Source organism: Grammomys surdaster, unplaced genomic scaffold (genome assembly GCF_004785775.1).
Source record: "Grammomys surdaster isolate TR1022 unplaced genomic scaffold, NIH_TR_1.0 345, whole genome shotgun sequence".
Taxonomy (NCBI): domain Eukaryota; kingdom Metazoa; phylum Chordata; class Mammalia; order Rodentia; family Muridae; genus Grammomys; species Grammomys surdaster.
The window spans coordinates 138519-153777 of NW_021604764.1; the positions used below are offsets into that span (position 1 = coordinate 138519).

Here is a 15259-nt window from a genome sequence, read left to right on the forward strand (position 1 = left end):
CGGCTCAGTCACTCATTGTCAGTAGAGAAGTGAAGGAAACCCTGCAGTCTCAGCTTCTCTGCCTGTGAAGTGAGCATATTTGTTTTAGTCCTGAGGTTCCTTGTGTGTTCTGTAGGAAGATTGAGGAAATTATGTACGCAAAAGTGCTTACAGATGTCAAGGTTCAGAGGCTGAGGATATGGTTGAGTGGTAGAGAACTCCCTTAGCATGTACAAGGTCCTGGATTTTATATTCAGCACTGGGCTAAAAGAAAGAAGAAAAAGGGGGTTGGGTAAGAAAAGAATAAATAAAATAAATAAAAATAAAAATTAAAAGAATAGAAATCAAGACTAACTTTGTAGTCAGTATACGTAGCGTATCTATAAAATGAGAAAAAAAGGAGAGGTACAGACTTATATTCACATGCAAACTGTGTCTGACAGAGGAAGAAACACCTTACTTTCTCCTTGTCTTGTGAAACTAAAGCATTTCTATGCATGTTTGTATGTGAACTACAAGTGGATAAAAAGAATGACATGAATAAATATGATTTTATACAACAGTGTAGAGGCAGAAGACAATGACTTTGTGAACATAAATGCAAACACGGCAAGAACTCAGTAAGATTCGACACCCACCTGCCCAGTATTTGCTGGGTTGGCCCTCTGGTTCTCCTATCACAATAGAGCATTTGAAGGATATCATCTCCAAGGATGAAGCTTCATGTGGACTTGCTTTCTGAGACTGTGTCAAATTTATTGAAACTGCCTTATTCACAGGGGATTACAATCAGAAGACCAAGGAAAACGGCATTTTACATATTTCTAATTTTTGCTTGCAATTCACCCACAAGATGCACTGTTTGAGAATAATGCGCACCAAGCACAGGGTTCCTTTCGAATGATCAGTGGTAAGAGAGAGCTAAAATCCAGCAAGATTGTGTTCAGTAATAAGGAAAGAACTTTCAGCTGGTTTTTAAAGATTAATTTGTTAATTAGGTGAACATCTGGGTTTTGGTTCATCACTTCCCTTGGAAACCTTGATTAATTTATGAGATTTTCATCCCCATTTGCTAAAAAAAGCAGCGAGTCGTCCGGCGTTCCACACCAATGAAGGCAAAAGTTAATTGGATTCCGAGATCTTTCTCATTTCCCCCCTCAGCAGCTCCTTGCTGCTGCTTCGAGTGGAACCAGGCGCTAAAGGATTCTGTCTATTTGTGTGTGTGTGAGAGAGATACAGAAATGAGAGGAATTACAAGTGATTGGAAAGTGAGTTTGAAAAAAATATTATTTGGTATTTCATTTGGTTTGGGTGGGAAAGTCAGGAAGGGTGAACAGAAAAGCTAACCCCGGAACTAGTAAGCATATTGGCTTGCTGCACACTTTGAGTTGAGGATCGTGCTTATGTGCTAGAGAAAGGGCTGTTTGAGGGGTATTTTTTTGTGGATTGAAGTGTTTAGGGTTTGGAAAGAGTAAGTCAGAAATGCAGCCGGAGCTCACAGTCTGCACTGCTAATGAGAGATGGGTCCACAGATAACAAGTCCTCCATCTCCCCCGCAACCCCTCGAAGAGCATGGCGTGGGTAAGAGACAGAGGAGGGAAGGCAGAGGTGGCTAGAGCTGACTGCCGATGTGGACAACGGCTCAAGGCTTTGAAGAAATCACAGGCAGTGAAAGATGGCCATCACGAGACACTCGTACGTTTGTCTCACATAGACAGCACTCACGAGAAGGAGAATTCATTGTACCTGCTGTATCCACTATTCCACTTTCTCTCATTGTCTTTCTCTGGTCTGTTTTTCTTCACAGTTTTATTTTTTTGAGTTACGTTTGACATTGGAATCTACACACTTATATGAGCCCATTGCTGAGACTTGAAGGAATATGGTACCCGTAGGAATAACGCAGGGAAATGCTGACAGGTTGTTCCTGAAAGCTGCAAGGATTTTAATTACACGGGAGCCAGTGTTCAGCAGCCTCAGATATATGCATATCATTATGATGACCATAATCTCGTTTTCTAATCAGACAGAGTAGTTCAGGTTTTTATGAAGTACAGAAGAAAGTATTTGTGGTAGCAAGGATTGACTTTTTCATCAGGAAGATCTGTGAGCGCAGTGGAGTTAGAAGACAGAAGGAGCCATAAGTCTCAGCACGATTTCGCTTGTACCATATACAGTCATGAAAATATGGGACAGGAAAAACATAGTGGTTCACTTCAAATATTTTTAAAAAATAAATTCTATTAAAATGTTTTTTCTGAATAAAATAAAAAAGGAATAGGTTTGGATTTTTAATAACTTTTCATAATGTCTGTTTTTATTTATATAATGGAAAATAAGAATAAAATATCTTAATTCTTCAATCTGGCTTAAAAGTAAGACTTTACAATCTAAAGAATCGGGGCTATGTAAAAGCAAACAGAATACTTTATTTCAACTTTTTCTTTGAACAAAAAGAAAATGATACTTCAACAAACCATTTTCTTACACATTTTGTCAGTCTTTCTGAAAACACCGTTGATACCGAAGTTCACTGAAAGCCAAGGAGAAGGCACAGTCTTACTTTTGTGTTAAGCATCCTTTTTTGTGACACAAATAACAAGAAATCAACTTGGGACAAAAAAGGGGGATTATTTTCATAGCAATAATAGACACTTAATACAACAAAGCTTATCGCGAACGTCTACCAAGGTGAAGCCTCGGAGTTTGTAGGTGACACAGGGCAATGCGCTGATCAGAGCGGAGCATGAGTGAGCCCCAGTTGGGATGCTTGAAACCGGAGAGCTTCGTTTTCTTCTTCCTCCCAATCTGGATGATGAACTGACCACGGAGGAATATTCCCACAGTGTTCCTCTGTCACACAGTCCATTGCGCATGTCAAGAAAACCGCCCTTCAGTCTGTACAGGTGCCTCTACTCTGCATTTAGATGTAACTGAGGGTTTTATTTTTCAGATTCCAGATGTTTCCTTTCAAAATGTTTCTTCGTGATTTCACTCCAATATACTATGTTGCCCATGGAGTCTCACCTGGCAAAGAGATACATGAAACACGTTTAAGTGTTCTGTAGATCTCTAAGTTTATGGGTAAAAGAACCTTAACTACTTTTCGTAGCTGTGAAGATGAAGAATATGAGTGTTTTGAGCTGATTCGAGAAAAACTATACTTATTGATCAATAGAACAAAGAGTAAACGACCCTCTTGTGGAAAATTACATTTTGGGACTCAAAGTTTACTGATCTACATGTCTTGTTTTCAAGATAATGATAACCATGTGAGTAACCAACCACATTTTGGTTGGGTTTAAGGTTCACTCCAATGAGATAAAACCCTTACCTAATGCTACTGAAGTGGCCAAGAATCTGAGACTAGATAGGTAACGGACTAAGATGAAAACCTACTTTGTTAAACGAACACAGCAACGAAATGAATCCTAATGATGTATTGCTATATCCATACTCCCGAGCATTGCTCAACCCTTATCAGAGACGCTTCCTCTTGCAGTAGACGGTATTGACAAAGAGATCCACAACTGGACATTACACTCTGAGAACTCAGCCCTACGTGGGATGCCTTTATCAAACTCCTCCTCTCCAGGCGCAGGGAACCTTGTTAAAGTGGGCACACAAGGATTCTAAGTGCCAGAAGTGGTAGAGGATTCGAGGGAGACAGCGTCTTCCAGATACAACAGGACTGATGCACATTGGAACTCACAGAGTCTGGGACAACAGGCACAGTTCTGCACAGGCTCCAACCAGATGAAATCCCAGCACTGAGCAGAGGGAGTAAATACAAAGTTCCTCCTCTAACCACAAAGCTATTTGCAATTGATACCAGCTGGGAAAGGGAAACACAGTTTTCTGCAAAGAAGTGTCACTAGTTATACTAACCATACCCAGGGTAGGCCACAGACCCAGGAGTAGTTGTTCAACAAAAAACATACTACACACACTACTTTTTCTTTTTTTCTTTCTTTCTTTCTTCTCTCTTTCTTTCTTTCTTTCTTTTGATTTTTGTTTTGATACTTTATTTATTTATTTGGTCTTATTGATTTTTCATCTTTTTTTCTTATTTTTTCATATTTTCTTATTGTCTGTTTTGATTTTTTTTTCAGAGAAAGAAAGAATATGGATTGGGTATGTAGAGAGGTGGACAGAATCTAGAAGTTAGAAAAAAATCAAATCAAAATATATTGTGCAAAATATTGAACAAAAATCCTAAAAAGATACTCACAACCAACAATGGGTTCAAAAACCACCAGGTCCAGATCATTTAACAGTATCAATAAACAGTGTTTCATTAAATGGCTCTGGGTTCAACAAGCAAATCATTGAGCTGAGTACTAGCCTATGAACAAAGACCACTTTACCGATTTATTAAATGGGAATTCAAGTTTCTAACAGTCACATGTACTCAAGAAAACAGTCTAAGGATCAAAGAATACAATTACTTAGCCAGCTTCCTTACCTCAGAGAAGACTCTAACTAAAGGCTGGAGAAGCAGTAAGTAGAAATTCCTCCCTTAGAGCTAGCTCATTTGCTTTGAGAATGGGGTGAGGCAACAACCTCCTACACTGCTCACTACTCGGGAAATTGATCTTTAAACTTAACAGGACATAGAGAAAATTATAAGCAGTCAGGAAACAAAAAACCATCTCATCTACAGCCAACATTTATTCTTTGAAAGAATGTGTATTTTGCGAAAGATTTTTTTTTGTTAAGCAAAAAGGAGTCTACAAAATGATGAAACTCTTCCAAGACAGAGCATTCCTTAACTCTCCTCACTGGGAGACAGCAAAGACCCTAGAAATACTCGTGGATTTATGGAAGTAAGTACAAAACAATTTTTGATGAAAAAAAACCACAAACTATTCTATTTAAATTAAAAAAATTAGAATAGGTAGAAAAAAATCTGTGTTAAAAACAAAATCTTTGAAATGTCGGCTTCTTGACTGTATAAGTTGAAAGGGATAATTTATTATCTAGTGTAGTAGAGGTGCTGTTCATGGTTTTTAAAAAGAAAGCGTAGATGGGGAGATAGTGTTAATGTCTGAAAAAGAGGGCAAACTCAAAGGTAAAGGGGAGAGAAAGCCTCTGGAAGACACACAGAGAACCAAACAGATGAACAAGTCTCAGGAAGATAGGATGCTGTGAGGGGGTCTGTGAGCAGGGTTGGGGGGCCGGGTGGGGGCGGGTGGGGGCTGAGCATAAGGATTGGAGAGTAGGAGGAGCTAACCTTCTAGGGTGACTGCCTATAATAGCCTCATGTCCTCAGTGGCATTTTACAAATAGTTCTTTGCTTGGGAAACCATTTCCGCTTTGTTTTAAACCATCGAAGATTGTTTCTGAGGTAAACTTTTTTGGGACCAAGAATTTTTAAATATTTTGCTCATTTCAGACAGATATCTATTTACAGAGAACAGTCTTTAAAACTTTTTTAAAAAAAGAAATTCATTTTTTATATGAAAATTATTCTTTTACTTTATTCCGCATTCTGAAGTTGCACCTGCTATATTCACAACTTTAAATTTATTTCTGTCTTAGGACCCTTTCTTAAAAGACAAACCTTGAGTCTTCATTGGTTTGTTAGCATTCTGGTAGCAGAAGTTGATTTTTAGAACTTGTAGAACACAGGGCATATAGAAAAACAACTGACTTTAAATAGAGATTGCAAAAATTATCATAAAATGTTTTATATGTGTGTACATGTGTGCACATTACACGTGAGTGAGTGTTTGTGTGTGTACGTGTGTGTGTGTGTGTGTGTGTGTGTCTGCGTGTGTGTGCAAGTGGAAAGGTCACCACCAGGTGTCTTGCTCAGTTGCTTTTCACCTCATTTATTTGTCTGTTTGTTGGAGACATGTTCCCCTGAACCTGGAGCTTGCTAGTTGGCTAGACTGGGCCACTCTGGTTCCCAGCGCCAAAGTTTCAGGTGTTTGCTGCTTTATGGGGCTTTTTATGTGGATTCCAAACTCAAGTCCTTACTCTTTCATGGCAAGTACTTTATAAATTGAACCCTTTCCCCAGCTCCAGGGTAATTCTTATTTTTATTTATTTATTTATTTATTTATTTATTTTTTACTGGATTCGATCCTATACAGCAAACATAGTCTCAGAAATAGTGATATATTGTGCAAGGTATACCTGGGCCAGAATATTACTTTGTACCCATAACTATGCACGACTAATATGTATCAATCAAAGAAGAAAAGAGAAAAAAATGAAGGGAGAACCACTCCCCTGTCTCCCGCTCCAGAAAGTAAAGAGGCCAGCTGTTCGTTTAGTTTTCTTTTTCAAAAAATCATATTATCGTGTCTCCTTCTTGGACTGTAATCCTTGCAATAGATTGCTTCAAGCCGAAATGTTTTTAAAATTTCAAACCAGAAGTTCTTGGTTCCATTAGGAATTACTTTTCTCTACCTGTCTTTGAGAGCGTTTTCTCTGATGGGGCTCTACCTGTCTTTGAGAGCATTTTCTCTGACGGGGCTCTCGGGTGGTTTTTGTCACGTACTTAGTCCTAAAACCACCGCATTGTCCCTGGCTACAGGTTTTCTCCATTAGATGATTCTCAGTGCACTCCTGAGCAGTTATTTTCAATGTTTGCCCAGAAGTAAGCAGGAATTACTTTGTTGGGGCTGCTCCATTTGCCGCAAGGGAATGGTTATTGATGTTCTTTTCAAAGTCAACAAATGACAGCAAAAGGAATAGCAGAAGGGGAATGTGGCAGTTAGGCCTGCAGGCAGCTACATACACAAAAAAACAGAAGTTGGTTTCATTATTTCCAGACTGTGGGCTTAGCTTCTCCATGGCAAAGAAGAGACAGATCTTGTAACAGCCTTGAGCTTAACTAGGTAAGTGGTTTGATGCCTCTGGCCTCAACACAGGTTTTGTCCTTGGAGAGACCAGTTTTATGCAGCTGGAAATAGTCGGCCTTGAATGGAAACCTGTTGGGCCTTTGATGCTGACTGAGCCATTCTCCCCTGGTAGCCTTCTTGCCTGCCCTGATAATTAGTGGCAGGACATTGTGGCTCTAAAGTTGCTATGGTCACTGGAAGATCATGAGGATAATTAAGGCTGTTTGAGCACTGGCCTGATTGGGCCTTTCACATCCTGATCTGGATTCCTTAGAGACACATTGATAAGGAGAAACACATGCAGCAGACAGGAGATTCCAGAGTTCTGCCTCTTGTCCAACTGCCCACCTGCATGGCTCTAACATGGTATTTCTATACTTGCCTGTTTCATTTTTCAAAACTAGTTTCACATGAGGATGTATCTTGAAGACTTTCATATGTTTTGAAGCTATAGTTTCCTCTTTTAATATTTTGGGGGCTTCCAGAAATGTAGCCCCTGGCCTCTGAGAGCCTCCATTACACCCAGCAAACGCAGACTCATACTCACTCTGTGTCGTCTTGCTGTTGTGCAGGGATGTGCTGGATGACTTCATAAATTGTTCCGTGAAAATCTTGCCCGGTCACACCATCAGAGGCAGGGGCAGACCTACTTGACATCTAGAAAACACAGCACATTAAAAGACAAAACTTAGTCCAAGATTAGCTGGAAAAAAGCAGCAGCTTGAGAGATGGAGAACAGATGCTCGACACCTCCGGAAGGCTACTTCCTCCTTTCTAGCCTCCTGAACTCACTCTATGTTATTTCAGGAATAGCTTGACAACCACTTAATTCATCATTTAAGAAAAAAAAATATGGAAAATATTGGGCAGAAAACAATAGGATGAAAAGTAGCAAAGGGGGACATTAAAACAAGCCCAAACAACCACAAACAACAGCTTACTAGCTTAGAACCAGAAAGCACATATAAAACATTGTATCTTAGCTGCTCTTTTGGATACTTTTTGCCAATTACACAAGCCAGGATGGCTTTTTAGAAAGGATAATGCGAAGCCCAAAGCCCAAAGTCCTCATCGTATTGCAAGTGAGTAAAAGAGCAAAGAGGGATGCTTTGGTCTTACTGTGAGGATGGCTCTGGAGACTACAGGCTTAACTGAACAAGGAAAGGATGGAGTGTATTTATCTGGTAAAAATAAAGTCATCACAAGCTTTGTTGAAACCTGTGTTTCCTACGCTCTCCCCAGTACTTCATAGTTCATAATTTCTTTTTTTCGATAAACATTGTCTTCCAGCTTGTTGTCTGTCTGATCTTCCTTCCCACTCGCCCTATTTTAATCATGCTTCTCTCTACCTGCAGTCCTTCCTGTTTATTCAGCACCCCTCCCCCGGTGAAGGGTTTGCCCTGGGTAACGCTGAGGCATGTTTTCTGCATTGGGAGGCCTTAGTGCTCCATGGTTTTGGAAACTGTTTCCATTTCTCTTACTAACATTCTCAAGGGAAGCACTATGGCCACGGACTGTGACTTCTCCAGGCATTTTGGGTTGAAATTTCCATAGAATTTATCATTGAGATTGAATCTGCATTTTCCTTGGCATGAAGGTGGTCAGGAGCTATGGTAGATGTATGCTAATATATACGATCTAATATTGAACTATCAAATGGCAGCACATTTGTTAATGTTATGCATTTGTCCTCTGTCCAACTCCCAGAAGAGGTGCTAAATGGATAACAAAATGCACAAACAGGTAAAGGGAGAGCAATCCATTTTACATGTACTACAATAACCAAAGAGATTGTTTTGATTTTTAAGATGCAAATAAATTAGTAATTAAATTTATTTCCCCTCTTAATGACACTTTTGAGAATTTTTATTTTATTAATAGTTGTTTTCCTCTTATGTTCATTGCTTTGGGCTGTCCATTTTCTTGTGTAAATGGCATCCTGGCTTCTTCCCACTCAGCTCATCCCCGAATATCCCTGTCTTCATTCTCCTCCTTCGGCTGTTCGTCCTGGTTTCTCACCTCATCCTCAAAGCACCTGACATGGCCAATGAAGGAGGTCAGAAGAATTCTCACACATTTCTGATTCAAGAATTTGCATGGTTCCAAATGATGTTATGCTATGTGTTATAGAATCAAGCAACGCTTCTGAGATTCGACTCAAAGGTATGCTTGCCTGCTTCAAGTCTGCGGACACTAACGTACTCGGGGTCAGCAGGGGGCTTCAATTAGTGCTCCAGTCTGTGTACAATCAACACCCCGTCCTTAGTATTGATCACCATTCACTCCTTTATAATGATCCATTAGGGATATATGTATGATCTTTTTTTAAATAAAGAAATTCTATGTTTCAAAACTCAATATGTCCTTTTACCTCTTCAGTCTCCTGCTCTAAGCTTTGAAGCTACACCTTAGAAAGGATTTGTCACAGCACCATGAAAGTCCTTTTAGCTAATGGATCAATCACATATGTATTTTGTCTTTTTTGGTTCTGGAGGTGTGGAGTGACACCATCCTTTCTAAGACTGAAGGGATCACTGGTGCGCTGTTGTCAGGTGTGTCTCCTCTTCTTCTATGGCAGTATGGGAGCTACTTACTCACCCTCAGGAGGGTGAAATCTAATCAACCCCTCTCCATTACTCATGGGACATTTCTGAAATAAAGTCTGTAGCCAGAAAACTCACTGGATGAAGCACACGGAGTGATAGAATGCTTAGAACAAAGGGGCTATTTCCAAATGGCAAATAGTTCTCTTCTAAAAAAAATGGAAGAAAGAAGAAGCCAGAAGCGAGCAATCCATTTCTGGTTCCATTCATAAGTGGACTATTACAGAGGAATGAGGAGACAGAGGAAAAAACGGTCCTTTACAAATCTATGAGTGCTAAGAGTTCAGGGGCACATTCTGTTTGAAACTGATTATCTACAATTTTTTAAAGAGACTGACTGAAAACAAATGGTTTCAACTATAAAAGCCCCTGCCTTTTTTTTTTCTTTTTAAAGGACTGGACCTTTAGGGTAATAATAAAAATGTATACCTGTATATTACTAGGTTTGTATTACATGATAACTCCCTTATGACAAGCAAGTAGCTTCAAGGATAGGATCGAATGTCTCTGAAAAGTTATTGAGGTTATGAGGCAGAAAGGGAGGGAGGGAGTTCTGCAAAGTGAAGGGCTGAGATCACTAGGCAACATGGATAACTTACGCCAGGGTCTCTGGGTTCTCCATTCTTCTTTTTTTCTATATATTCAACCTAGCTAATTCTCTATTCATAGACTATACCAGGAAAAGAGCGCTTATCCTTATTTCTGACAGCTTTACTGTCTCTATAAGAGAAGAAAAATGAGGAAAATGCTTTAGCTCCCCAAATCTCACTGTCCAGTGAATCAACACTGTGGAGTGCAGTGAGGGCTAATGAAGCCATGGACACCACTGCCCTAGTTCATAAATGAATGGTCTGTTTAATCAGCTACTAGGAAAACCAACCCTGGGAACACCAGTAGCATCCGGAAAAGCCACAAACTCGTATATCCCGAAGTCACCCAGGGCATCTTCATGGCCTGAAAGGAAAAAAAAAAAAACACAGACACAAGTTACAGAAGCAAAGCTTTCCTCTGATAGTTAAGTTTTCATGCATTTACTTTTGTTTCTTAGGAATATTCAAAGAACGTATCTTTATTGCCTGCTTCTTTAAGTGATATTTGCATGAAACCATTGAATATATCCTAGTCCCACATGGTCATATTGGCATTGGATGGTTTGGGGAATAAGTCCTTAAGAGAAAAAAATTAAACTGAACTTGACCATTTGTCCCCAAAGTCTCCTGTGGGAATATTGTATTACATGCTCAAATACACATATGTGGACAAGATTGGGTATTCAAGAACACTAAGGTCTTAGCCTAGAGGTCACAGCAACCTTTGATCCACCCGTAATATCTACTGAGCTTCAATAGATCTGACAGAGAACATTACAAGAGAGTGACTATCACCAGTAGCTACACTGACTCGAAAAAAAACAGTTGCTATACGATAGGGATATTGCCCAGCTTTTACCTCAGAAATAAAGAAGCAAGAGGTGGTTGAGAGGAGTGAGATGGTCTCCCTTCCTCTCGTGACAGTCAATTACTATAAGTGAGCAAAGACTAGCTAACAGTCACCTTGGGCTCTTCATAGCATCTTATTTTACTTCTCATAGCAGCCCCAGGAGGAAGTTTTTATCTCTGTTAAATAGATAAGGAATTTAAGGCCAAGGGTATATGTCAGATATAGAGAACTGAAACCTGGCTCTCAGTGACACCACCATCCAAGCATAAGCTCCATTGTTAACTAAGAACAGCTCAGTGTAGAGTCAACAATGAAGATTGAGAGGTCAGCTGGGGACAAAGGAGCAGCCAGGCCTGACCATACCTCTGTTTCTTCCTCTCTGCCAGCATTGCATGTCCTCCAGAAGCTACAAAAGTCCCCCTTTGCTCTTACAGACCAATGGTAAGAGGGCTAATGAGTGAGAATAGAGCAGAATCCAACAGCTTCATCTCTGATCTTTCTTTGTCTTGTCTGTGATTGAGTGGAGAGTCCTCCCCTAGCTTACCTTACAGACCTGTGTAGCATACGTAAAACCACCACAGAGGCAGCATTTTGTGAAGGGAAGACTCTGAACAATGTAGGGATTGTGGTTGTGCTAATATCAGCTTCTATTCATTCTATTACACTGAGAGAGACAGCTATAAATATCAGCAGAAAACATGGACAACTACTAGACACCACTGTGGACAACACTCCTCTCCAGTCTGGCCATTACCTGAAAATGTTTGAGCTTTTCTGTATTCTGACTCGGGTCTGAAAAGACAAGCATATGCATAAATCAAGGGTTAGAATTGAGGAGAAATTTTTAAAAAGTTATTTCATAGACGCGTATACATTACCTGCCTTCTAGCTTCTGCCTTATAGCTGGAAAAAGAAAGGGAAAAACTCAGTAAGGTATTTTTTAGAATGTTTCTAAAATGTATTTTTTTTTTTACTTTTTTAAACCTACCTTTGTAAGGTTGATATTTTTTCCACAGAAAAAGAAGACACATGGATATAATCAAAAACAGCGATATTCCAGTTATACTTGCTAATGGGGACAGTGATTTTCCCCTTTGTGCAAGCTTCTCCAATCCTAAAAAAAAAGCAATAAATTACTATATAACCTGAATTGTTTAAGGTTATTCTCTACTTAAATTGACACCGTTGCCTATCCTTCTCTTTTTCTCTCCTTCATTCCCCAATGAGGGGTTACATTGGTTTAAAACTTAAACCCCAAACTTCCTGGGGATATTTGTGATTGGAAATGTGGCTGGTTGCCTGGGAAATACTGACACGATGTACTAGCCATAGCCATAGGAAATTGCTCCTGTCCTTCATTTCCCCGGTGTCTACCACTTTCCCATCAGTGTTTCAGCTCTTTGTCCCTACATGATCAGATGCAGGATGCCCTCTGTCCTCCATCCTTGCTGTTTTAGCAAGATTCAAGGGTGTGACCCTTTCAGAGACATCATAGCATATATTCACGGATATGAGAGGAAGAGTACTTATCTCAAATACACCTCACTACTTTTTTTAAAAAACAATCAAGAAATACCAATATCTCAAATAACATGTTCATACAAATCTCAGTAAAATATCTAAAGTCAAGCCAGATGGTAAAAGTACAAACTTGAAGACTTACCCAAATTTGATACTAGAACCCACTGCGGAAGGAGAAACGTGTCTCCTGATAATTTTTTTCTGGCCTTCACAAGTGCATTGTGAAACATCGTGCACACACACACACACACGCATGCGTGTGCACGAAAGACAATGTAAATGTAAGATCCCACCTTGCAACTAAAAGTCACTTTATTTTGTGGAGCATTCCTTTTATTACTAGAACTGTATTGTGTATGGCGCTAGTAGCTGTAATACATATGCTGAGTGCTTACAGTGTACCAAGCTCTGTGCTAAGGATACATGGCCTGTAGTAACTGCTGAATTTCCTGAGCTATCTTATTAGAGAGCAATTATATTATTATCTCTTCTTGATGAGGAAGCTGAGGCTTACAACTCATTTAGGTTATGGTGGTGGGGATAATTCCAGGCTTTTAATATTTCATTCTGCCTCCCTCCAATGCTGTTTATACAACGTATTGACTACGGTTATGTTAATACCAGCCCTGGACTATGATATGATAAGTTATATATTAACCTGTAAAGAAGGAAGTAGTTGTAATCTTTAACATGCAGCTCTGATATCAGTGTGCAAATGAGTCGTGGCAATCGCTTGTCTACTCAGACTGATGTGTCCTGAAATCATAATTCAAAAACTGTAATACCACTTCCATGTTAGACATAGAATCTGTGTGTAGTCAGTAACATAGTGGCTACTCGGTTCTTCAAGAAATGACTAGCCAGCATCCTCTTTCTCTTCCTCCATAAAGGTTCTGTTAGTGCCCCCAGGAGTTAAAATGGTCAGAGCCCTTATTCACCTCCTTTTCTCAATACAGGGTTATCCAAGACATCTCAGTTTTACCACATAGAATACTATCATTTACAAATGTCTTATCTTTTCCTGCTGTAGCGTAGCTTGTATATATAGCAAGCTGTAGCAGACAGGTTATGAAGCCCATGCTATCCCTTCTTATCTAATCGTACTCTGCTGTTCTCATATCCTCTTCAGGTCTGTGAGAAAAGGGTGTTTTTAATTATGAAAAATTCTGTGTCATTTTAGGGTCACTGTGATTCTGTTAACTATCCACCAATGTTCATATAAATACCTGTTTGTTCATCCATGATGCAAACAATTTCTCTCCTGAATTAGATCTTAATCAAACATTTATTTGAAGTCTATTTTGGCCACATTATGGCCAAATGTCACCATAGGTTGACTACAGATACAAGAACTCACCAAAATACTCAAAAACCATTATGTTGTAAGGGACAATCTCTTTCCAAGAGACATTTTCTCCCTTTGGTTGGTGCCAAAGTCCTAACCTCTTCCTTCTTTTGGCATGGACTCTTGGAAAATTCCAATTAAAAAATTATTATTTTTATTTGTGTGTGTATGCATGTGTGTGTGTGTGTGTGTGTGTGTGTGTGAAAGTGTATATTTCACTTCTCCACTTCTGACCTATGAAGGCCAGTAAAGGGTATCAAATCCCCTGAAGTAAGAGCTACAGACAGTTGTGAGCTATATGATCTGAATTTGGGTCCTCTGAAAAAACAGTAAGTGTTCTTAACAGCCAAACCACCTCTCCAGCCCCAGAAAATTCCAAGTCTTAACACCAAACTTCATATCCCTCAACCCTTTCACCTCACAATAGCCATCCTGCTAAAATTCAGAACATTTAAAAATAATCAGGTGCTAATTTATTTTACTATGTAGAAAAACATTTTAGTATAGTCTTGGCTGTTTTACTTTTTAATTTTATTTTTCTAAAATTAAAAACATGCCAACGGTGTCTATGTCAGAGTGCTTCTCTTTCCTATGGTGGATCCACTCTGGCATCTATCATTGACAGATACATCTATGATTCTTAAACCTGGTAACAGACTTAGCATTCAATCGTTGGTGGTCTTACTCTAAGATACATAAGACACACTTTCTCCTATCCTTCATTTTTAACTTTCTCCCACTTGGACAAGTACTTAAGTAATGAAATTTTTCAATTCTCTCCCGCAGAGGTCACATCCTTCCCGTTCCCCATCCTTTCTTCTATCCGTAGATTCCTTCTTTATCATCCTCTCACTCCTCCAATTGGCTTCTATTATTTTGCAACCACAGACCCACCTTGTTAGTGATCAGTCCCTGTCAGTCAAAAGCTTGGCTGTAGTGAAAGCCAGTGTTCTCTCTGTGGAGAGTGAGGACACACACAATCATTTTCTGAAGACAAATGATTGTTCTTGGACCTAGAGTGCCATGGTTCCCTGATCTTGTCCCTGTTTCTTCATCTAGAATGCATGCCAAAAGGTACCGTTGCTATAGTCTCGCCCCTCAGCAAGTGTGTTTTGGATAGATGATCTTCTAGAACTCTGACTTGAAAACAGGACAGTAGGGGAATTCTGGTCTCATTGCTCAGAGACTATATTGGGACCTGTAATGCAGGTCTGGGCACTTGGAAGAGCACCCGTCTTTCTCCTTTCAGAATTTATGTTATTCATTTGTAATAGCATGCCATCCTCCCCACTATTTAAACACAATGGGCTCCTTTACCGAACCCAGAGTGCAAATGATATTTGTCCCCTCCTTAAGCAAACAAATAAAATGGAATAACATGTTAAGTGCAAATATGGGCAAGAGGTGTGGTATCCATGGTACCGCTACCCTGCTGTTTGAGGCTGTACCCAGAACAGGTCAGCCATATGCTACATAGGCAGTGTGTCTATTCTGAGCTGAGAATGGAGTCCTGAGAACTC

General features: G+C 39.6%; 1 protein-coding gene across 5 annotated transcripts in view; it reads right to left on the bottom strand.

The window, feature by feature from the left end:
- Positions 1-2388: 2388 nt before the first annotated feature.
- The window catches only part of Hepacam2 (HEPACAM family member 2), a 40231-nt gene continuing 27360 nt past the window's right edge, over positions 2389-15259 (bottom strand). For 3 of the 5 annotated variants that reach the window (XM_028779183.1, XM_028779178.1, XM_028779181.1), the window contains exons 5-10: positions 11862-11987; positions 11752-11776; positions 11628-11665; positions 10314-10387; positions 7378-7487; positions 2389-3006 (exon numbers count right to left, since the gene is read on the bottom strand). In XM_028779183.1, coding sequence (XP_028635016.1) covers positions 3003-3006; positions 7378-7487; positions 10314-10387; positions 11628-11665; positions 11752-11776; positions 11862-11987 — 377 coding nt within the window. In that variant the 3' untranslated portion in view covers positions 2389-3002. Of the gene's footprint in view, positions 3007-7373; positions 7488-10313; positions 10388-11627; positions 11666-11751; positions 11777-11861; positions 11988-15259 lie in introns of those variants that run through there. The other 2 variants (XM_028779182.1, XM_028779179.1) reach the window with 1 other exon arrangement.